Source organism: Apis florea, unplaced genomic scaffold, assembly GCF_048593485.1.
Source record: "Apis florea isolate Af1SG1 unplaced genomic scaffold, ASM4859348v1 contig_3203_pilon, whole genome shotgun sequence".
Taxonomy (NCBI): domain Eukaryota; kingdom Metazoa; phylum Arthropoda; class Insecta; order Hymenoptera; family Apidae; genus Apis; species Apis florea.
The window spans coordinates 6,047,592-6,070,760 of record NW_028256723.1 but is presented as its reverse complement, the minus strand read 5'-3'; the positions used below and the strand labels follow the sequence as shown (position 1 = coordinate 6,070,760).

General features: G+C 31.6%; 2 protein-coding genes and 1 long non-coding RNA gene across 4 annotated transcripts in view; 2 read left to right on the top strand and 1 right to left on the bottom strand.

The window, feature by feature from the left end:
* AP-2alpha (adaptor protein complex 2, subunit alpha) overlaps window positions 1-7,122 on the top strand; it is a 12,772-nt gene extending 5,650 nt beyond the window's left edge. Inside the window, exons 14-15 of one of the 2 annotated variants that reach the window (XR_015293041.1) lie at window positions 115-5,992; window positions 6,598-7,122. Coding sequence is in view for 1 of the 2 variants with exons in the window: in XM_086911313.1 (XP_086767439.1) it covers window positions 115-192 (78 nt within the window). In the remaining variant the exon portion in view is untranslated. Of the gene's footprint in view, window positions 1-114 lie in introns of both variants that reach the window. The other variant, XM_086911313.1, reaches the window with a different exon arrangement.
* On the bottom strand, window positions 5,820-23,169 carry LOC100867568 (uncharacterized). The gene is made up of 4 exons (XM_012486750.3): window positions 22,978-23,169; window positions 22,435-22,509; window positions 21,279-21,938; window positions 5,820-9,077 (listed from the first exon to the last, which is right to left on the bottom strand). Exons 3-4 carry the CDS (start codon window positions 21,342-21,344, stop codon window positions 8,613-8,615), a joined length of 531 nt encoding a protein of 176 aa, XP_012342204.1. The 5' UTR covers window positions 21,345-21,938; window positions 22,435-22,509; window positions 22,978-23,169; the 3' UTR covers window positions 5,820-8,612.
* LOC105735509 (uncharacterized) lies at window positions 10,587-15,822 on the top strand. Its single transcript, XR_015293055.1, has 5 exons — window positions 10,587-10,724; window positions 10,940-10,988; window positions 11,381-11,467; window positions 11,543-11,652; window positions 15,478-15,822. It is a non-coding gene; the product is annotated as an uncharacterized LOC105735509 (long non-coding RNA).

Sequence of the window (23,169 nt, the reverse complement as noted above, 5' to 3'; positions counted from 1 at the left end):
CAATACTTTATAGTGTAATTTCTTAAATATTTCTTAAATTACTCTAATATTATTAATTTCTTATATTACGAATTTAGTCGTAAACTGTTTGCTAAATATATTTATATATTGTAGATGTTTCGTTTAACGGTACGTTCGAGTAAGGAATCGATGTCAGTAGAGATCTGTGACCTGTTGGTGGACCAATTTTAAATGGTCTAGCAGGCATAAACTAATTTAAGATACACTAAAACGCCGTGGGAAGACATATCGTGATCAATGAAGAATGTCGTCTCTCGACGTTCAAAAAGATACTGATGATTATTTGTTAAGAAATATTTGTTGTACCCAAGCTTACACTCATAACATGGTCATGAGAATTGAACCCTTGTGTAGGCGAAACATTGTTACCACATATAATCCTACGAACAAAGCATAGGATTGCTATAAATACAATAAGTGAATTGTGTAGATGAAAAAAAAAAAAAGAAAAAAAGAAGAAAAAAAAGAAAGGAAAAGAAAGCTAAATGACATATATAATGGCTATGATGGACTTTATTGGTCCATGAATAAAGGTAACAAATATAGATATCACAATTTTTTTCTTTCTTTTTTTTTCCTTTTTTTTTTTTAATATGTATTTTTAGTAAAAAAAAAAAAAAAAAATTGTATAGATATATGTCACGAGTATTCGCAAAAAAAGATAGTTCATTGATTTTTTTCATTCAAGAATTACATTGCACACAAAGATTCAGATTACTAATACAATATATATTTTATTTAGAAATTTTTATAATTAATTTTAATGATATGAGTATTTTCAATGAGTTTCAATATCGAGTAGTATGAATCAGTAATACTAATTTGCATACTCGTGGCACATTTTCATCTACCTTTTAGCTTCCCTTCTTTGTACGTACGATTTTTTTTCGTATCAATTTTCGTTTCTTTTTTTGAGATTATTATTGTTGAGCGAGAGTAGATTTGGGCACGATGTCAGTAGTTGTATGTATGATATTAGTTGTTTATCATAGATTTTTCCTTGTATTTAACGCTCAAAATTTCTCTTGTAATTAGTAGGTGCGAGATCAACGCTCCCATCCTGATTTCCTTCCATTCCTACTCCGCTTATTTCCTTGCTCCTTTCTCTGATTTTCTAAACCTCATACGTTAACGTAAGAATCCATGGCTGGTTACATTCTACAGCTCATAGAGAAGCGTGATTGAATTCAATAAGAGGTAAATGAACAACAACAAAAAAAAAAAGTAAAAAAGTAATCATTAGTATAATTTTTCTAATCATCTTTAACGACTCTTGTGTGAGATGTATATTTCAGTAGTATATCTTGTACAGATAATATTCAAATACGTTGGAGATTATTATGTTTTGCGAATGATAATGCAGAAAAAAACAAATAAATATAAGAAATAGAGCAGCTCTGAACGATGTTTAAACCGTGTTTGCATTGCGATTATATGCTTCACGATTACTCTGTCTGTTATTGTGAAAATTGTAAAGCTCTAATTGAATTGTACATAAGAAATGCATTGATTAAATGTGCCGACAAAGAGTCATTGCACGAGACTCGCAAAATCCTGTACTTGCAGGCATGACGATCTTGTAATATCGTTCCTTCCTGCTATTTCATTTATATATTTCTTTATGATGCGAACGAGATGTATATTTTTTTTATGTTCGTATATAGTATAAATTTATATTCGAAACCTTTTTCCTTATTCCACCTGTGATTCCCTTTTATTATTTTTGACTGTGTATTATTTGTGTATTAGCATGAATCAAAAACTTTAACATGACCTATAAAAAGATCTATTATATAGAAAATGCGTAGCTAAGAAAGCTGATATCTTTCTATATATAAACATTCTTAGTGTTATCAATGTTTATTTTAAATTTTATCACTATTAAGTACGAAAAGAATATTAAAAATTTATTGAGGTCGGATAAAAATGTATTATACATCTGATTAATGTTACAAATTTAAGTTTAAAGAATATTTGCATTCTCAAAAAATGTGCTCTTAAATATACATATTATATGTTGAAGTTACACAAATGTTTATAAAAAAATTGTGAATCAAATGAAATGAAATACATTAAATAAAAAAAATTAATTTTTTGTATTTAATATTTAGTTTTTCATTTCATTTAACAATTCACATAAAAATGCTTGTGTAATTTTAATTCAGACTTTTTTAAATCATGACTTTATTGTGAATTATTTTATTTCTCTATAATATTTAATTTAATTAAATCAGAAATACTGAAAGTGTCTAGCAATAAAAAAATTGCTTGACTTATAAAACACATCTATTTATATTTAAGAGAATTTTAAGAACAATTTGGCAAAACATACAGTTCATTTTGATTTAAGGTAACACGATTCATTATATATTAAGAGATTAACATTCCTAATTTAAATTAATATGAACAAAGAAAATTCATGCGTATATATACGTATATATAAATATATATAAATATATACTTTATATATTAAGTCGGTTACACAATTTGAAAAACTTATTTTTTTAATTATGTCATCAGTCAAATTTAAATGCGAAGAGGCGTAGAATCGAGATTCGTTACGACTTGCAACACATAGTTTGAAATCAAATCTTTTGTTTCGTAATTATTTTTGCATATCGAATTTAATCGATTTTGTACATACAGATATGTAAAAATATATATCTCGATATTTTCGATCTCTAAGCGTGAAACAATTATATGAACAAATAAAAATAACATGCATATAATTATTAATTAATTGATTAATTGATAATCGAAAAATTGCCCAGTCATGGATTTGTTAAAAAATAATTTATATTTAAAAATGATTAAAAAATGAAGCGGGGTTCGTATGAATATTCCACCGTTTCACATGCATTAATGTGTTTATCTTTATAGAAGTGTGAATCATATTCATCTGATTAAACGTACATCCAAATGACACGTATACATATATATATATTATACATATATATATATATACACACACACAATATATATACACGCGCGCGCGGATGCATATGTCATATAAATAAAGTATACATAATTCATATAAATATATATAAATATACAAATAAATATATATATACAAGGTGTTTCTTTAAGCTTTAATCCACCAATTTTTAAATATTTCTGATAATCTGTTAAAAAGATGTTTTGAATAAAAGTTAGTCAGTTTTTAGTTGCCTACACTTGTCTACATTTAGACGTGTTAATGTTTTTTTCTATAAAAAATCAATGTTATCTTGACTCTTTCAAATAGCATTATATATTTTTAATTTTATGGAATTACAACTATTTATCAAGATGAATACAATAATTTGTTAGATTTCAGACAAATTCTTATAGCATAGAAATCTTGAGATAATCTTTGATTGAATTTTTTTGAAAATTTTTATTATTGTAATTTTTATTATTTATTTATTGTAAATTGAGTATTAATTATAATAAATTATTATCTTTTGTTCAAAATATTTCCTCATAGAATTAGCAGAAAAAGTATGAAAAATTATACTGACCATGATGAACATCTTGTACATATGTATATGTATACATATATAATACGAATTATTGAGATGTGTGCAATGACACACGGTTGTTAAATTATTATGTTGCGGTGTCCTTATCGAATGGTAATCGTGACATATTAATGAAATGCTTTTGTTACAACGCTACAGAGATTTATTCCGGTAATCGATTCTTTTCTTTTTACCTCTTATTAATTTTTCGATTCCGTGTATAGATTTAATGTAGTAAATCTTTTTAATTATAGAAATATTTAATTAAAATAGAAAAAAATAGATTTCAATGGCTTAACGTATCATTTATATAATTTTGAATATTTTTTTAAACGTTTTTATGTTTATAAATTAATATTTGATATTTCAAAAATATTCAATGAATTTATGAATATATAAATATTTAAATTTACTAGAGTCTAAAGTGATGATCAATTTTTAAGATTCAAAAATACGTTTAGATTTATTATTATATTTTTTTTTTCTACTTTACTTTCTATATACAAAATGTTAAAAAAAAATAAATAAATAAATAGCATATCAAAAAATAAATGATAAATTTCTAAAAAATTTGAATTTAAACATTATTATAAGTGATTGTTATTGATAAAATGAGAAAAAAATAATGAACTATTGAAATTAACTAATTAGAATTAGACAAAACAAACAAATAATCCAATTGACAATATTTTTCTGTAGTACAACTAATAATTTTCGAATCTATATTTATTAGAAATTTTGATGTTTCTTGGTGAATGTTTCAGATCTCTGAAGTTGGATATCAATTATACATTTTATACATTGCAACTTCTTTAGGATTAATAAAAAATCTTGTAAGAAAATTAAATACATGTATGTGTACATGAATGTAAATTCATATGATGTTGTATGAACCACTTATGGCTGTGACATTATATATGTTGAAAAGTGACCAAATTTAGAAATGTCATAGAAATTTTTTACTAGAACATTGGTTATGTATGAAATAAAAGTAATATGTAATAATCATGTTTAAAAATTATAATTCGTTAAGCCATTGAAAATGCTAGTTCCTCGTTTGATTTATCTCTATTTGATTTAAGATTTTTATTTTAATGTGCATCGCACAAAGCATAGTGATCGATTTCTAATAGAATATTTTGTAAGAAAAATTTCTACATTTAATCTTTACACGAAGCAAATTCTGAAAAATTTTCAAGTTACTTAATAAATTTTTACGTTTATTTCTTTTCCATTATCGATGACGGTGACATTCACTTGAAGAAATCAATCTTTTGCGATTTTTGTGCGAGCATTATTTTGTATCCGTTTAGCTGTACATATATGTACGTTTGTAAAATGCTATTGATTTATATTATTAAACTATACATATATATATATAATGTCGTACATGTGCTCTCTCGATTATTCGACTGGCTTTTGTGTTAATGTTGGCCGTGCTGTTGAGCCGAACATATAATTTTATTTCATTGTCAAGTATTGAGTAATCGACAACACGTCAAAAGAGAAAATCATGATTCAATCCTTTTAAGAATAATTGTCAATATAAATTTATCTCGAATTATGATTTATATAATTGTAGAATTATCGAACAACTATAAAATCATATCGAATTATTAACAAAGAAAATTTTTTTTCGATTGTCACTTCATTTACTTATAAGAATAAAGAGAGAAGGGATTCAAAATAACCTCTCGCTTTAAAAAATACAACGAACAATACAAACACATTTCTGCATAAAAATTGTTCGAATTGTCGTTCAAATGGAAAATTCAATATACATATATATATATATTGCATTCTTAACAATATCAAATCAAATTCTGGAGCACACGATAATTCGAATATATTTCCGAATTCTTCTTCGAATTTTTTTTTATCAAATCCTTTATAGCATAGAAATTAAGATATTTTTTTAAAGCTTTTTTTAGCTTAGCATTCGAAGCAGCATTTAAACATCGTGCCAAAAAAATCGAAAAACAAAAGAAAGAAGAAAAATCATAGTTTCTTCTTCGATTTTGAAAGTATAAAAATTTCTACGGGGTCCACATTATGTCAATGAAAAAGAAATTTTACAACTGTTTAGAGAACGTTATAAATTGTTCGACAATGTTTCAGTGAATTGTGTTCGCGAATTATCTTTAATGCCTTTAAGAACGTCCTGAGTCTTGGAATATATTCCATGTTACAATGTGTTGTCAATAGCAATAGAATTGATTCAATTCTCGTTTTTGATACTTTTTATGTAACAATTGTTCGATAATATCAAGTATGGATCACAAGAAAACAAAAGCAAAATTTGACACAAAGAAATATTTGTTATGTTTAATATTTAAAAAAGTATATAATATATAGGTTATAAAATACTTCGTGTGTACTACATGTACAATACAATTTTGAAATTTTCATCATTAAAGAAAACGATACGTACATTTGACAAGACAAAAAAATAGTTGAAAAATAAATGTTTTGTATGTATTTCCAAAGTTCCTTAGAGAAATAGATAACATATAGTTGAGGTTAGCTTAATTAGTACAGAGTATTAATATAGTTAAATCAATGCGAGGATTATTTTATTTGTATTGTATCTCACCACACGTATTATGGCATATTTTGCAATAATTTATTTTTATAGATAGATAACAGCGCACGAGAATGTTTCACATCAAGTATGAAACATAAATTTATGGAATATAATCAACACTATTATCGATGTAACGATTTTTAATCACATGAACAAATTTATTTGCGTGATAACTAAATTTTTAGAGATTTCGTTCGTATAGTTGCAATATGTACGTTTCCATTGCTATCAATTGACTGAAGTTATCTTTATAAGATAAAGTAAATAAAATGAATAAAATTTTTTTAAAAATCGTAAATATATGAAATTTAAAACTTGAAAAAAGAAATTACTATTGATATTATTGATATAAAGTGGTAGCAGTGATAACGTAAAAAGTTAAACGAAATTAGAATCTCGTCTATCAAAATTTTAAATATTTAAACTTTAATATTATTGCAAAACTACTGTTATCGATCGAGATTTTTGAATATTTGTAATCTTTATTTCCAGATAATAACGATTTGTCGTTCTCAATGCAAGTAGAGAATCGCATCGTATTTACAGGTAAAAGCAAATAAAAAAAAATAAAGCTATCGTCAAATGATTCATATATGCTCTTTTAGAATTTCAAGAGCAATCGTTTTTATTTTTTCTTTTCCAATATATATAAATCCAACATGATTATACTATAATATAGTATACGTATTCGTATCGTTATTGTACCGTGCAATTCGAATGATATTTGACGAGTTATATCTGATATAAATATATTCGTCAAGACGCGACAATAGTAACACTAATTAAACATATATATTCGAGCATCGAAGAAATATATAAGTATACATATTGACAGACTCTTTCTATGGTTTTTCGAGCGTGAATATAATAGAGGAGAAGGTTGTAACAGAAGAAAGAATTTATATAGATTATTATATCTGTACTTTATTGTGTCATAGTAGACGTGTTTCTTGCGGCCACGTCCATCGATGGAATAAACATTGACGTAAATAAATAAAACAGATATGGAAAATATAATGGTACTTTGGTAAATTTCTATTCGAAATTAAGATTCGTTAATGATTGCATGGAAAACGATGCTTTTATATTTCCTGCGATATTTCGATAATGAAATTACAAAAGTTGTATTTTTTGTATAAAAAATATAAAATATTGAGGATAAAATCGATATATCTCAAGGAAACAAGGAATCAAAAAAAAAAAAAAAAAAAAAGATTACAATTATAATCGAAGATTTCTGTTCACAAATTTTAATTACAACAACTTAATCATCGTTATTATTCTTATATTTACAGAAATGTATTTACACGCTTTGTATACATGAATCATTTCTAGCGGCGTGTATACACATGATTTCACATTAAAATTTGCTCATTTTATAATAAGAAATCTTTCTAAAGAGATCATACAGTGAGAAAAATGTTTGGTAATTTTTGAACATATGTACATTATTATTCAAAAGTTTGGAATTCTCTTTTAATCTATTAGAAATTTATAAAAATTTGACAATCTAAGATAAAATGTCTTTGTTTTTTTTTCAAATTAAATTAAATTAAGTAACATTAAATATTAATTAATTGATCCAAACTTTTGAACAGTATAATAATATATTAATACGCAGACATGCAATTTTACTTTAAAAATGAAAGAGTTCTCCAGATTTCTTAACAAATAAAATTCGCATAATATTAAAGAGATCTTTGAATATATAAATATACTTAAATTCTAAGTGTACATTACATCATTCAGGGATATACAATCAGGATGCTCTTAATTATCTCAACTTGCTGAATGCATAAATGGTATTTTTGGATCTTGAAAAAAAAAATCTTTTTTCAGATTTCGTTTCTTCTAGCCATCATATACCGTCCGAATCGTTGAAACATTTTGTAACAGCATAACAAAGTATTATATTATAAATAATCATTGACATCAAAGATGAGATACACATATTATTCAATGAAACGCAGTGTTTACAACATAATATACATCATAATATATAAAATTCAACTCTAATAATTAAAATAAAATTCATATTAATTTCGTATATTACATTTTATTGACTACTTAGCAACTAACTGACTAGTAATCGGTTCAAGCCGATCATCTCCTTTCCACTTCGAAGAATTATACATACTGGTAATCATATACGAGAGGAAAAAAAAAAAAAAAACAATAAGAAAGTTGAAAAAAAATGAGCACCAGAGTTGAGTACCAAGTAGTCGTAATTAGATTATAACTTGACGCACGAAGATCAATCGTCAAGTTTCAATCGTCCACGACAAAGAAGAATTTCCTTCTTGTACAATTCCTTCTACTTACAACTTCAATAGAAAAAAATCGCTTGTTTAATAGAAAAACGTAGACGTATCTGTTCACGTTGAACACATAATAATTCTCTTCGGAAAAAAATTCTTCATAAATTGTCTCCGTGTGAAACGGAAGCAAAATATGCGTAACTAAAAATTGCCTCTTGATAACCCAGCGATCAAAGAACCTTTTCACATTCAGAACCTTTCCAAAGAATTCAATTCTTCATTAAGAATGGCCGCTTCAGCGTCCTTCTCTAGCAATTCCTTTCCATCGTCCAACTGGTCTTGTCCAGCAGGATCGTTTACCAAGATGCTCTCTTCTCCAGTTTCCAACGCATCTTCCGGAGCCAGGAACAAATTTGTCCGCCCTTTGCATTTTCTCTGGTAATCAGGATTGTCCGGGGCCGGCCTGTGACAAGAATCGCAGACGGTGTCCGTTTTCGAGGTGCAGGGATGCGCCTCGTAGAGACCCGGCCCACATCTAGAACAGATCCAGCAAGGCTGGATGCTGTGGTGAGGGCTGTACGTGCCCGGCGCGCATTTTCCACATTCGGTGTCACGGCCACGAACGCAACGGTTCACGACACCCCATCCTGGACCGCATCTGCTGCAATGACTGCCGCCCTTCTGATGCCTGATACGTGGTCTCGCTTCGTTCACCTGGAACAACGACAAACGCGACTGGTCAGAGAGAATTCGATGATCAACACTGGCTCACGTTGCCCCTGATTGTTGTACATCGAGCTTTCTTCGACATTTTTCGAATTTTTGAGATTTTTTTTTTTTTAACCGTTTAGAAGACAGGATAGACGGTTTCAATTTCGAGAGGATGAAAGGGTACTTTCGAGAAACGTGATAGTGATTTACTTAGAAGAGAAATTATGAAGTCTGGTCGATGAAAAAAGTGTTTAACGAGAAATCGTTAAGGAAACCGGTTTCGAAAAAATTGGTAGCGGCAGATGTAACAGAATTTGTAATTAATTTTAAAACCACGCTTAAATTATGTCAATTTTTTTTCTTCTGCAAGAATATAATTGTATTATTTATTTGTATATTTTATATCACGGTTTTACTTGCCACGCGTACATTTTACAAAATCCTAATTAATTTTAAAAATTATTATCGTATATGTAATTTAATATTAAATTCTTAAATTATTAAAAAAGCGAAACATTATTATATATGTATTTATTTACGGTAGTTAAACGAAAATTGCAATTTAATTAATATATGTTCTAATATTATTTTCAATAAGTATCTGTTTTCAATATGTTTGTTCATTTTTGTACTATTCATTTCCTATTTTGTATTTCAATACGTGAATATATTATCTAAATATGATAAAAGCAACAAAGTGGATAAATTAATTAAAATAAATAAATTTTTAAACTATGTATATAACGTTAAAGTTATTAGTTTTCAATTGAATAATCGAATATCGTATATGATATGTAGAGTTGGAAATCATTTTGTTCTAAATTTACGGCATAGCATCAAGGAACAGGTGCCTAAGGATAAAACCACCTGACTATGGGAACACCTTGCGCCTTTCTTTTGTAATCTCTCAAACATCGATCGAGATACAACAGGAAAGCGTATAATCAACTTGCTAAGAATTTTTTATAATTTTACCATTAGTTTTATCTATATCTTCATGAATTTTTATAAACGACCGTTTGATATTTTTTCAGATGTAAATAACGATCTCCAAGAATATTCTTTCGAATATTTTCTTTTGAATATTCAAGCTTTAATAATATCTTTTTTTTTTTCAGAATTAATTTTGTTATGATACGTGAAGTTTCGTGTCTTTAAATAATCAGGTTAGGTTAATAATAAGAATAATTCTATGGTTAAGATATTTTTAACATTACATAGAAACAGAAAAAATCTTTTATTCTATTAAACAATTAAAATTATTTCGAGTTAATCAAAATTATTATAATTCCAATTAATTTTTATTTTTTGAAGAGTATCCGTCTTTTACAACAATGTTCTATCATGATATTAATACGTTTGTTGTACCATATCTACAGTGGTCCACATCGTTTGAAATTAATGAAGATAGAGGGCACGAAGAACGTCGTTTGTAATGAAAAGAACGATTCGGTCCAGTGGTATAGTTTCGTCGCAGCTGACAGCTGTCGCTGTTTGTTGGCACGCGCCAACAGTCACCAAGCCATCAGGTGCATCATTGCACCGGGCTCCATTCATTTGTGAAACTCTTTTTTTATCTTTTCTTTTCTTTTATTTCGTTGCCTTATTTTCTCCTTAGCGACAACACCAAGTAAATTTGATCGAGATGAAGTAATGTCACTTGCTCGAAATACGTTATAAAAGTTTTTAGATTAAAATTTTAAGGTTATAGAAATTTTATAAGTTTTTAAAAACAATAATTGAATATTAATTTAATAATGAATTTTTTAATATTAAGAATAAATTAATATTAAAAATAAGTTTTTTTTAATAATATCGAATTCTTTCATTTAATTATCTTTTTCATTTATTTTTCTTCCTCTCAGCGAACATTATCTTTCACGAATAACTATCATACGAGTTCCTTAATTAAAGGTAATATTATCTTCGAAGCTTTGCTCTTTCTATGTAAAAATCTTGATTAATATGAATAAACATTTTCAAAATCATTAGAAAAACAACGTAAAATCTACATAATTGTAATTAAAGCTTTAAATTCTTTTTCATATTTTAAATATTTTCATAAAAATTTTGATTCTGACATATTGTCGAATTCATTAGTATCAACAAAAATGAAACTACAAAAAAACTTATTCTTTTAAAGTTTAGATTTCTTTGTCTCTCTTTTGATTATATTTATTAATATAATACATAAATATTATAAAAATATTAATTTATACATAGAAAATGTTGCATTAATTCGATTTAAAAGTAACTTGAGAAAAATAACGAAAAATATAAAAATTTAATTGTGTATATATATATAGATGAAGAAGAAAAAAGACTCAAGTAGCAGACTACTTACGAATTTGTAAGTCATTTTATCGGTCGTGTAATACGAGCTCGATCATCACGTAAGGATGCACCCTGTCAATTTGCGAGCACAACACAAGTCCCATGAAAGGGGTTAATAATAGTGATCTTTTCAGGGCCGTGTTGCCGTGGACAAATTATCTGACCAGTTCATTACACATGCGACATATGCTGTTCCTTAAAGTAACCTAAAGTTCGAGCTGCTCGGAGTCAGTTGGCATTTGAGGTTAGTATTTCTTTTTACATATATTTTGATATCAATATGATTAATGATATTTAACGTAGTAGAAATTCAATCACCGCAAAAAAAAAAAAAAATTCGAATGTTGAGTTGCATAAGGATTTCATTTTTTATTGATGGCCAAGAAAAGTTAGGTTAACTTTCGAGTAATCGGCAATCAATGATTTGAATTTTTTTGAACACGATTTTACTTTTTCTTTTACGACAAACTTTCCTCTTGTACGACTTATAAACAATAGTTAAAGATCCTTCTTGGAATCGAAAAAAAAAAAATAATTTTCTTCACGATCGGTGAAGCGTCTCCTCGAAAGGTCGCTGTGTCCGGTTCTTCGTCTTTAATCAATAATAAAAGGGTTGACGTACGGAAGCTGAACAGGAAATTGCATCCTGGAAAGGAATTGGCATAAGTATCCGAGTGGCTACACTTGGAAACGGTCTTTAACAATTTCCGATCGTTTCTCCATGCTTGTAACCTCTTTCTCCTAACCTCTTCCTTTTCCTTAGCACGTAAAACAGTGTCGCTCGAATACGAATGAAACGTGAGCTTGACAAATCCGTGGAATTTGCCTGTCTCTCTAACCACCAGGTTCAAATGACTAACGAAAAAAAAAAAAAGAACTAGAAAAAGAAACCAGAAGATGATATTTGAGGATATCTCGATTCTCGGATTTTCAAGAATAACGATTATCATTGTTTGAAAATGTTATGTTATTTTTTTAAAATAAATAATCAGTGAAAGAACAGTTTCTGTTTCGTAAAGAAGTATTTACAAGATTCTCCTTCTTTTTTAAGTTTTAATTTAAGCAAGTACAAATGAATGGAATATAATCGATCATTTGTACATGTTCGCAAGGAATCGAAGTTTTTGAACCGAGGACGGGGAAAAGGGAGACCTTTTGTTTCGTAAACAGATGTTCAGGAGCAATCTTTCACAGGACTACATCATTTTCAAACTCAATTACAGGCCAGGTATACCATCTTGTATCCATAATTCACGGAGGAACGTGTTATGATCTAGATCTGTCATGCTCGCGGCCACCATTATAATCTCGGTCTTGCCGGATAGAATTTATCACACGTTCGATCTCGAGAATCTCGAGACGCCATCGTATCTCGATGCAAGTTTTAGAAACTCGGTGAAAAGCAATCGGTGAATAATTTATGCGTTATCAGCTGTTTCATATATTCCCTTCTTTGTTTAAAAATTATAAAATAGAATCTCTTCTGGATAATATTATTTAGGAAAAGGACACTTGGAACAGTAATTAAAATCGATGCTGAAAGAAATCAATAGCGCTTTCGTCCGCTATTATTATAAGCAGTAATTTTGAAAATTTAAAGATTAAACGGATTTCACGCAATTGTGCCGATTATTATAAAACGGAAGAAAGACTAGAAAGAGAATGATTTACAATCGGTCGTAGATCCGTAACTACAATGACGGAAGTAACGGCGCTCATAGTGACGAGTATGAATAGGACATCCGGTAGAACGGACAAAACGGAAGCAGTAATTGCGGCGGCTTTTGTGTCCCCCTTTTCGTTCTTTTTATTTTTTTTTTTTTTTCAGTCACCGGTCGCGCCGATAAATTTCGATTGAAAATCATTCCTTCCTGATCGTGGCGCGCCATAGAAATTTCTCTTCGAATTTCCTACCACAACCATAACCTTTCCTCCTCGTAAATCGTGTTTAATTCATTTTCGACTCGTCAATTCGATCGATGAATAAATATAATAAATAAATATGATAAATAAAAAAAATTCTCTCCTCGAATAAAATCCAAATTAAAATCGTATATATATATATATCCCGATATAAATTCATAATTATTCTCTTAACGCGTTCAATCGTGATGATCATTTACGACTTGGGTCACGAACAAATTCAACCACTCGACTGAAAACGACGCAGCGTGCGTTTTAATAGATATATATCCTTTAATGGCAACGCGAGTATCGCTCGATTTAAAAAGAACGTTCGATGGAACGTTTCACCTCGTTTCGTTTGAAAATATTTCTTCCTTTGAAAAATGAATTTCTTTTCTCATTAATTTTCCATACTGTTCGAATCGCAGCGAGATATAATTTTTTTTTTTTTCTTTTCAGATAAAGAAAAATCTTTAATCAACCGCTAATTAAACACCGATCCAAAATATATATATATATAAAATAAAATTGGGATAACAGGTGAGAAATAACAGAAATTTTGAGTTTTTTTATCGCTTCAAATTTTTCAACAATTCGCGATTGGGGAACAAATACAAATTGGAAGCTTTATTTTTCTCCCCTACTGTTTTCGATTATTTTTTTCTTTTTTTTTTTTTTTAAATAATGAACACCAGATAAATTAAATTTCGTTACGCGATCGTTCGCCGCGGCTCTGATATTTCGGCTAAATTGCCGCCCGTGTACACGCTGTGTTTATGCAACGGCGCGTGCACGGTGCCGGCCGACTTTTTGTCTTCATCTTCCTGTACCGAGGTCGGCTGAAAACAACGCGTACGCGCACGAATGCAAAATGCTTTTTTTTTTTCTACGCTCCGTGATAAATTTAATCTTTTTCAATTCCAAGAGAAAGAAACTCCCTTTTTGAATATATATACATTGGATGTAGGGGAAAAAAAAAATGAATATATAAATTCACGAAATCAAAGTATCTTCGAATATCAAACGCTAATCCGTTCACCAAGTTTAATAGTAGCAAAAAGTGCGTCTGAAAGTGCGACTTTAATCCAATAATTCTCTTTCGAGGACACAAAGGAAGGAATTATTGTTATTAATTCATCGACCGCGCCGCTTTGAACGTATAAATCTTCTAATCCCGGATAATCCAATTCTGTTTAAATTCTACTTTTATCTATGTAGAAAATAAATAATTTTATTACTTTATGGAAAAGTAAAACGTGGCATTTATTGATAGAAAATAATTTTATTTCTTTTTCCAATACGTATAACGTGATTATGTGTACTATAATATAGTATACAAGAATGCAATGACAATAGTAATTAAACATATATATTTTAGCTTTTTAAAGAAATATGTAAGTATACATATCGACAGACTCTTTCTTTCTACGGTTTTTCGAGCGTGAATATAACAGAGGAGAGGATTGTAACAGAAGAAAGAATTTATATAGATCATTATATCTGTACTTTATCGCGTCATAGTAGACCAAGTTCATCGATGGAATAAACATTGACGTAGATAAATGAAACAGGTATAGAAAATGTAATGGAAAATAAATTTTGGTAAATTTCTATTCGAAAGATTAAGATTCGTTGCATGGAAAACGATGTTTTTAGATTCCCTGCGAGATTACAAAAGTTGTATTTTTCGATTATAAAAATCGATATATCTCGAGGAATCAAAAAAAAAAAAAAGAAAAGATCAGAATTACAATCTACGAGATTTCTGTTCACAAATTTTAACAACAATCATCACTCTCATATACAAATAATTCCCCTCGAAGGGGATGAATAACAATGACAAACAGAGCGTTCCAGAGTTTTGCCCCCTGTTTTCGTGCCAGCCTGTTGCGTGTCCACGAGGAGGCCAAGTGTGTGACAAGGTGGTCAAAGGGTTGCGCACGTGTTCGAGAAGTAAGCCGTGGTGGTGTCACGGCACGCTGGACTTCTCCCCCTTTACCTTTTGACTGTTGCACTGTCGAGGGATCGCCCCCGAGGGTGAAACGAATCGACGCAGCTGCGCCGTCCACGCTGATAATTATCTCCGTTCGCCACCACCCTATTGTTTCTTGAACAACCGCCTCCCCATAACCCGACTCTTGGCCTGGTGTGCTTCCTTTTTCAGGGCCCGCGGCTCCTCCTACGCAGCTGCCTTCCCAAGGGGATGTGTGAGAACAAGAGGATACCGTTTCGTCTCGCAACAAGACTAAGAGTTAATTTTTGAAAAATCTGCGCCAAGAAGAAGAAGAAGAAGAAGAGGAGGAGTCTCGCGACTTGATATGATCATAGGGAGGATTTTTCTAATCAAATCTACCGTTTCCTCTTTTTTTTTTAAACGTGCAATGGGATGAAAAGACGTATTAGAAAGTTTTTAAAATTTTTGTATTAAAGAAGAAGAAGATTTTCTCGATGGGGAAGAGAACGAGTTAAATTGTTTGATAAATAAAATTTTTCCTCGACTGCAGGAGGACTTGGTCTGTGAGCTTACTTTATGATGTGAAAGAAAAAAAAAAATGGGGGAGAAAAAAAGAGGATCAGCTACGTTTCCGGCGGCTCTTTTCACGGTGCTACGGAAAAAATGGGAACGCGGTTCTCTTTGGAGAGGTGTTTTCGTGCGCAACGCCTCTTTGGAGAAAATTTTCAAAGAAACGCGTTGAATTTGCTTATAAGAACAGGAGGGGAAAAAAAAAAAATACACGTCGACGTAGTACATTTATACAAGTATAAATTCACTTGAACCGGATGAATTTCGGTTATTGTAATTTAAACGAAACGTTCGATGTGAAAAACGAGAAAATGCGGTGTTTTTATTTATGTATTTCGTGAAATTTCGTTCTAACCGATGAACAAATAAACAATTCGGGAGGTGAAACAAACAAAGCTCTCGCCAAACGAATTACTCTTCCCGGAAGGAAGAAAATAGGTGGAGGAGAAACAAGATGCGCAGCAAAATGACTTAAAATGGCTCGAGAAGATTCCACGAGCCGAGCGTTGGTTGGTTGGAAAAAGAAAAGTTGTTGGAAAACGAAGAAAGGGAAGTTGTGAGCTTGAAAACCTTAAATTGCATTTGATGCATTTGGGCTGACGACTTTGAAAAGTTGCTTTTGCAAATCGTTCGAGCGTGCGGCTGCTAACGAGCCGGCCGAAATTAATGAGCAACGACTACCTGCTAAGTTGGTGACGGTTTAGAAAAATATATGATAACACGTTGTTTCATTCGCTTGTCGAAAAGATACGTTGTATAATAAATAATACGAAAAAGTTTAAAAAAAGAAGATCTCGAACTATATCAACTGTTTTTGAAAAATTCTATACAATCGTCAGTTGGTTTCTTGGTACGTTGTCGGTAAGTTATTCAGTTCACTAGGGTATTTTGTGGTTTATGAGATTCATTAGCATACCATGGGAATCGTCGACTCCACCGATCTCGATTTCCACGACCCTTGTTTGCGACCTCCGCCTATATCGACTTACAAGCGGCTGTACTTTGCCATATTTATTTACGGTGAAATGTAAAACAGTAAGGTTACGTATCTCGAAGAAAATTGTCTTCGTTTATTCTATCGATCAAATTCAAGAATTATCTAAATTTATTCCACTTCCATCTTTAGATCGAGGAAAAACGCAGATTTAACGTTTAATTTAATCGAAACGAATATTTTTAAATAGTTTTTTGTGTCACGTAGCTTCTTTCTCCGATTGACCGTTTCTTCTTAGAACGGGAGCGTTTAATTTTAGTTCCAAAGCGCCCCGGCGCGAGGGGAATTGAAATTGCCGCGGAAACTAATGTTCTCCACTACGCCCGGCAGGCCTCGATTCATTAATTTTTGCGCAAACATACGCATAACACATGGCTGCGCGCGCACATTTCTGCCGCACACAACGGAATTCCCAGCGACCTCTGGGACAAGCTTTGCCGGTTCGCCACGCTACGATAAACACTGCGGACGATAAATGCTGCATATGCTTCGATTACGATCGAAATCATTACTATTGTTTTATTACGAGTTGTCTCTTTACGCGCGATTATCGATAAAATCTGTCCCGTCTCTTTTGCGTCCCCTTCTGGATAATTGAAATCGAGGATCCCTTCGCTTGCGATTATTTTAATTTGAAATACGAGTCGTACTTTCGAGCGTACAAGAATAGAGGATTACATCGAACGGTATATTATTCATAAAGTGATCGTTACGAGAAAAAATTACTTCTAAAATCTGGATATACTTCGAAAACCTTTTCGTCTTCGTAAAACGCAAACTTCAATTACGGCTATCTTAAAAAAAAAATCGCAAAAAAAAGAGTGTATACTTCTCCTAGAGAATACCTACTTTAAAAAAGTTTCTCGCTAACAATGATCTGCACTTCGAGTCTGCGTTCGAAAAGAAGGAAAAGAGAGAGAAAAAGAAAAAAATATAAAAAAAAATCAGGAGAAAACGGATCGAGCGATTCTAAATATTTCATTTTTATTTTTACTCAGTGACAGCGCATACATAATCCCTCGGGCGTTTCGATTTCTCTCGAACGCTACTTCGACACGAATTTTTTCTTTTTATCGCACTCGATGATCCCTCCGCCGTTGGATAATCGGTTTCTCGGAGGGCGCAGCACACGTTACGGTAACTTTCGACGTTAGCGATGCGCTTTGTGCATAGGCACGAGGTAAAATTTGCTGAATATTCCATGATACTTCCTCGCGAGGATGGGGCTGTCGTGAAAGGCGACCCATTTATGGCGCCAAGCAGGAATGCACGTGCGTGCGTGAAACTGGGCCTCGACGCTTGGGACGCCGCGTTGGGATTTTCGAACAGAAACGGACGTGTGTAACTTTTATCTCGTGAATTGTGAACGAGTCTTGTGTGATCAAGCCGAAAATACACAGAGAGGAGGTAAGTTGTCGTATCGGAGTTCATCCATCATACTTTCTTCCTTTCCCATCTCTTCTCTCTTCTTTCAGTTTTTGGCCGAGTTTAATAATAGAACTTGTTGGGGCAGCGTGTTTACGAAAGAGCAGGGATAGGAAATTTGAGGGAAAAGTTGATTCCGTATCTATATTTTATGACTTTTATCTAACATGGATTATAATTTATCGGGAGAATAATAGGTTTTACGAGGAGAATACTCGACTCGGATTAACAGAATCGATGAAACGATAAAACTGGGTCAAAAAGTTACATTATAACTCTTGAAACATCAATTTCCTTTTATCCGTGAAACGTTGCGCGAAACATTGTGCTTGATAGCAGTAGCGATAATTAATTAAAACGGATAAAAACAACGTGATATATTTTTTTTTATTCGAAACAAGTTCTCTCCACATTTTTTTCAAACAATTTTTCATAACAAATTTAAAATAAAGATCGTAATTGCATATATTATATATCGATAAATTTTAAACGCAACTTTTCGAGGATTACGAAATCCCAACTTAACATTTGCTCGAAGTTCGTGAATTCTTGGAACGAGTTAATGGTTTCGAACTTTTAACCGTTGCTGCACACCATTAGTGCCGAAAGAATTAATCATCTTCTCAAGAAAAAAAAAAAAAAAAACTTTGAACTCGCTAATCCACTACCAACTTCATAACGAAAAATTTCCCTGGCTATTTCTATATATACGTTCTAAAGAAACGAATTGAAAAGTTACACTATTTTAACATCAGTGTTTATTTAACACGATCAATAATAAGAAAAAAGAGATAGGTTCCTTAATTTATTTATTATCAGTTTATTCAATTGATCGATTTAAAATAATTTCCAAGTACACACATAGTATTGATTCCTTTTCTTGATGCAAACTGGAATAGCGACAGTATTTTCCACTTTGTTAGCGCACGCGGGAACGACAGCCAACGTACGGAAGGTACATAAGAGAGGAAACGAGTTTTCTCAGCAACATCCAGCCTTTTGTCAGCTCCCACGACTTCTCGTGTCCACCGCTTCTCATCGTCGTTGATCATTCCTACTAGATTCCATTGCACTTTTCCACGGTAATTCTCCCCACTCTTCTTATCCTATTCCATTTTCTCCTCTCCTTTCTTATTTCTCTCTCTCTCTCTCTCTTAATATTTAAAAGTAAACAAATCGATTTCTTCGTAGAAATTTTATTTTTATTCCTATCCACATTTGTCCATTTGTCGCTCTTTTCGAATCATCGAATCACGTTTACGTTGATATTTTGCTCAGAAAACCCACTTCCGTGACTCACCCCTTACCACCAATATTTATCGTATAAAATATTTTTTGAAAAGAAGAAAAGTTTGCGCGAAACTCTTCTTTTTTCTTCTTTTTTTTAAAATTGGTTAAAAACGAATAAATTTTGAAGGGCAAGCAATTGGATCGTATTGTATCGTATTACCAAACAAAATCCAAAGAAAATCCAAAAATGTGTAGTAGTGGCGGGATAGGAGGCTCATTCCTCGTTTGATCTTTCCCATCTCCTTTTGTTTCCCGTCCCAGGCGATTGTTGTTGTTGCTGTTTCCATTTTCCTTTCCCTCCTCCCCCCCCCCCCAACCGAGCTTTCGCGAGCTTTCGTTAATTTCCCCGACGCGTATTTTCACCCAGGAGCGATCCCACCCCTCGGCACAACCTTATCTCACTTGTACATTGACCTTTCGGCCTGAATCCTAATGCATATATGCATCGTGCTGCACACATCGCGACTCGAAATAAAGGGCCCCTCCCCCCTCCCCTTCCTGTTTCTTTCCCTCTCCTTCACCTTTCTTTCGACTCGGCTCCCCCACCCCCTCCCCCCGCCGCCGCCCGTCCTTCCGAGTATCGTTAAATACGAAACCACCGTGTGAGAGTCGATTTTTATCTATCGCCAATGATTTCGACCAGGGAGAAAATGTGTAATTAGCCCACGAGGAGAGAGGGGCAAAATTCGCAGGCATATAAGGAAAGTGTCTACCTCGCTTCCTTTCGCTTATGATAAATAAAATTATTTCCTTTATTTGGATTTATTCCTTTTTTTTTTCTTTGGTTTTGGTTTGGTTTGGTATCTGGATAAAATCGTCGTTTTACGATTTATTAATTAATCAAATTAATAAATTAATAAGTCGTAGAAGGCGGTATTAGAAGGTGTAATTAGTCACGTGCAAAATGGATTTAAAAGAAATGGAAAGAAAATTGGTAGGATAATTTTTATTTACGTAGGTTCGTGAGAGATTGGCAACAATGCGCAACGCGAAATAAAATGGTTCCTTCGAAGTCGTTAATTACGACGTAAAACGCTGCGATCCTTTTGCCTCTAATTTGCCAGCGAACGTTAAAGGAAATATCGATGATTCGAGGTGAAACGAGACAGCAACATGTTTTTATCGCGCGAAACCGATAACTTTATCCACCGACCCGGAAAAGAGAAAAGCTCCTGGGATTTGAAACGCTTGGTATCGTCGTATCTCGTCTCTTTGTTGCTTCGATCGATTTCCGTCTAAATATTTATTTATCGAGGACCAGCGGTAATTGCCGAGAATTATCGTTTCCTCCGTGGCTCGAGATCGCCGTGGTGGCGATCTTTACGCAATTCATCCTGTTTCGATCGTAAATATGTAAAGTGTTACGGTATGTATATACGAAATAAAACTGTTTCGAATAATTTTCGATATTAAGATAACATCTTAATTCTCTTCGATACACGAACGCAATAGTAAGAAAATATTAATGGATATAAGTAAAAATTAATGATCAATGTAAGTCGTAACTCAAGATTAAATTAGGTTATGTTATAGGAAAGACACAAAATTTATAAAAAAGAGAATATTAAGTTTAAGATCTATATTATCATATAGATCTTGAGGAGAATATATAACATAGTTTTCGTAATATTATAACAAATATAAAAACATAAAGTGTAATTCTTTAAAATCTCAAAAGAGAAATAAAATAAATCTATATTTAAGTACATTTGATCTCTAAATGTTTCTTTACCTCGAGAAGAGCAGTTAGCAAGCAAACTCCAAACATGGCAACAATTAATCTTCGAGTAGAAAGCATTTTTCTCCTCTGCTTATCGTTCCCTCTCGATACGTTTTACGTCGAAGTTGAGATATTAGCCAACAGTCGCTTACAGCATCCGATGCGATTGCTTGCAGGTGCACATCGATCACAAACACCGAATCGAGAGTTCCGTTCTATTTTCGAATGAGACGATTAAAATCCGATTTCCACGGTCCACGACCCGGCTATGCGATTATATGTTTTTATCGATCGTAACAAGCTTAGTTTTCGGTTGGATTGAAGTCTCACAATCGATCGTACGATTCGTTGGATCGAAACTGCGATACGATATACGTACTAACAAACTAAATTTTCACAAATTATTTATATTAAAATGATTTAATTAAAATTAAAAGTTCATGAATTCTTTTGAAGAATTTAAGAATAATGATTGATGTTATTATTCCTTGTTTTTAACGAATAAAGATTCGCACTTTAAAACTTTAAGACTTCACGAACCAAGGATCCGACTTCGACGGAGGCTGAGCGTGAATTGAGGGAACAGCAACAGTGCAGCTGTTATTGTTGAACACGCGCTCGATCACGTGGCTGCCTCCCACCATCACATTTCGGCATCGTAGGGATATACAACTTAAACGGTTGGTTAAATTAATATTAATATTCATAATTAAGTAAATTAAAAAAATCACTTTTTAAGAGAAATTTATATCTATGTATTAATAATAAGATTGTTGTCAAAAAATGAAAATGAAAACAAATTGTTTATATATATATAAATATTGTCATTTTGATTTATGAAAATTATGAAAAATAAAGGTTAAAAGGGATATCTTAAGAAGATACTTTAAATGAAGAATAAAGCAAACAGAATGAGGCAGAAATTAGAAGATTCTGGAATGATTAATTTCAAAATAAGAGAGAAATTAATATTTTATATAGAGAGAACTTGAAAATGAATATAATAATTTAAATTGACACACAACAATAGAACTCGATCCTATACAAATAATTTAAATTTTGTTATGTTAATACGAGTTTAAAATTAATTATGCTGCAAAACGTATTCAAAACTTTGAAGCCACGTTGAAAAGTTTCCAAGTAATTAAACGTGAAATTTGAAACCTACCTGCACGTTCCACAACTTCGCAAAAAATACCGGATTTTTGAAGAGGTGTTTCGGATATTTGATGCTGCCACGCGCCTGTAATAAGTTTTGTGTCATGTGTACGTAATATCCTATATGTAAGAATATATCCTATTCTGTCATTTATGCAATATTTTTATATTATCTATACATTTTATTATTATTGATCAGGGTATTGTTATTTTCGACATTATTCAGACTTTAACAAGCATTAAAAACTAGCACCAAAAAAATAGAAAAAATATGCATTATAACAAATTAAATGGATTTTAACAATGAAAAATAAAATTTATAGGTTATTGGGTATAATAGTAAATGTAACTTTTTTATTTATATTTCTTTACTTATTTTTCTTCCTATTTTAAATAGATACCCTTATTTGTCGATGATCATTGAAATTATTATCATAAAAGGAAAAAACTAATTCAATATTTTCGATCGACATACGGATTTTTCTAAAATCGATCAACGATGATCAATTCCTTGGACGCATATAGGTTAGAAAACAATATGTATTAGGCTCACTCGACCGTTTAACGACGAAATACAATCTACATAGAAAATATGTGGACTAGCAGAGTGGTCGAAAGATTGAAAAATCTGTGGATTGTGGTGGTAGGCAGGCGGTGAAGAAATTTGAGAACGAAACGCGCACGGTCCAAAACGCGGACGATAGAAAGTAAATTCGTTCTGATCTGTATTATCGTCATCTCGAGC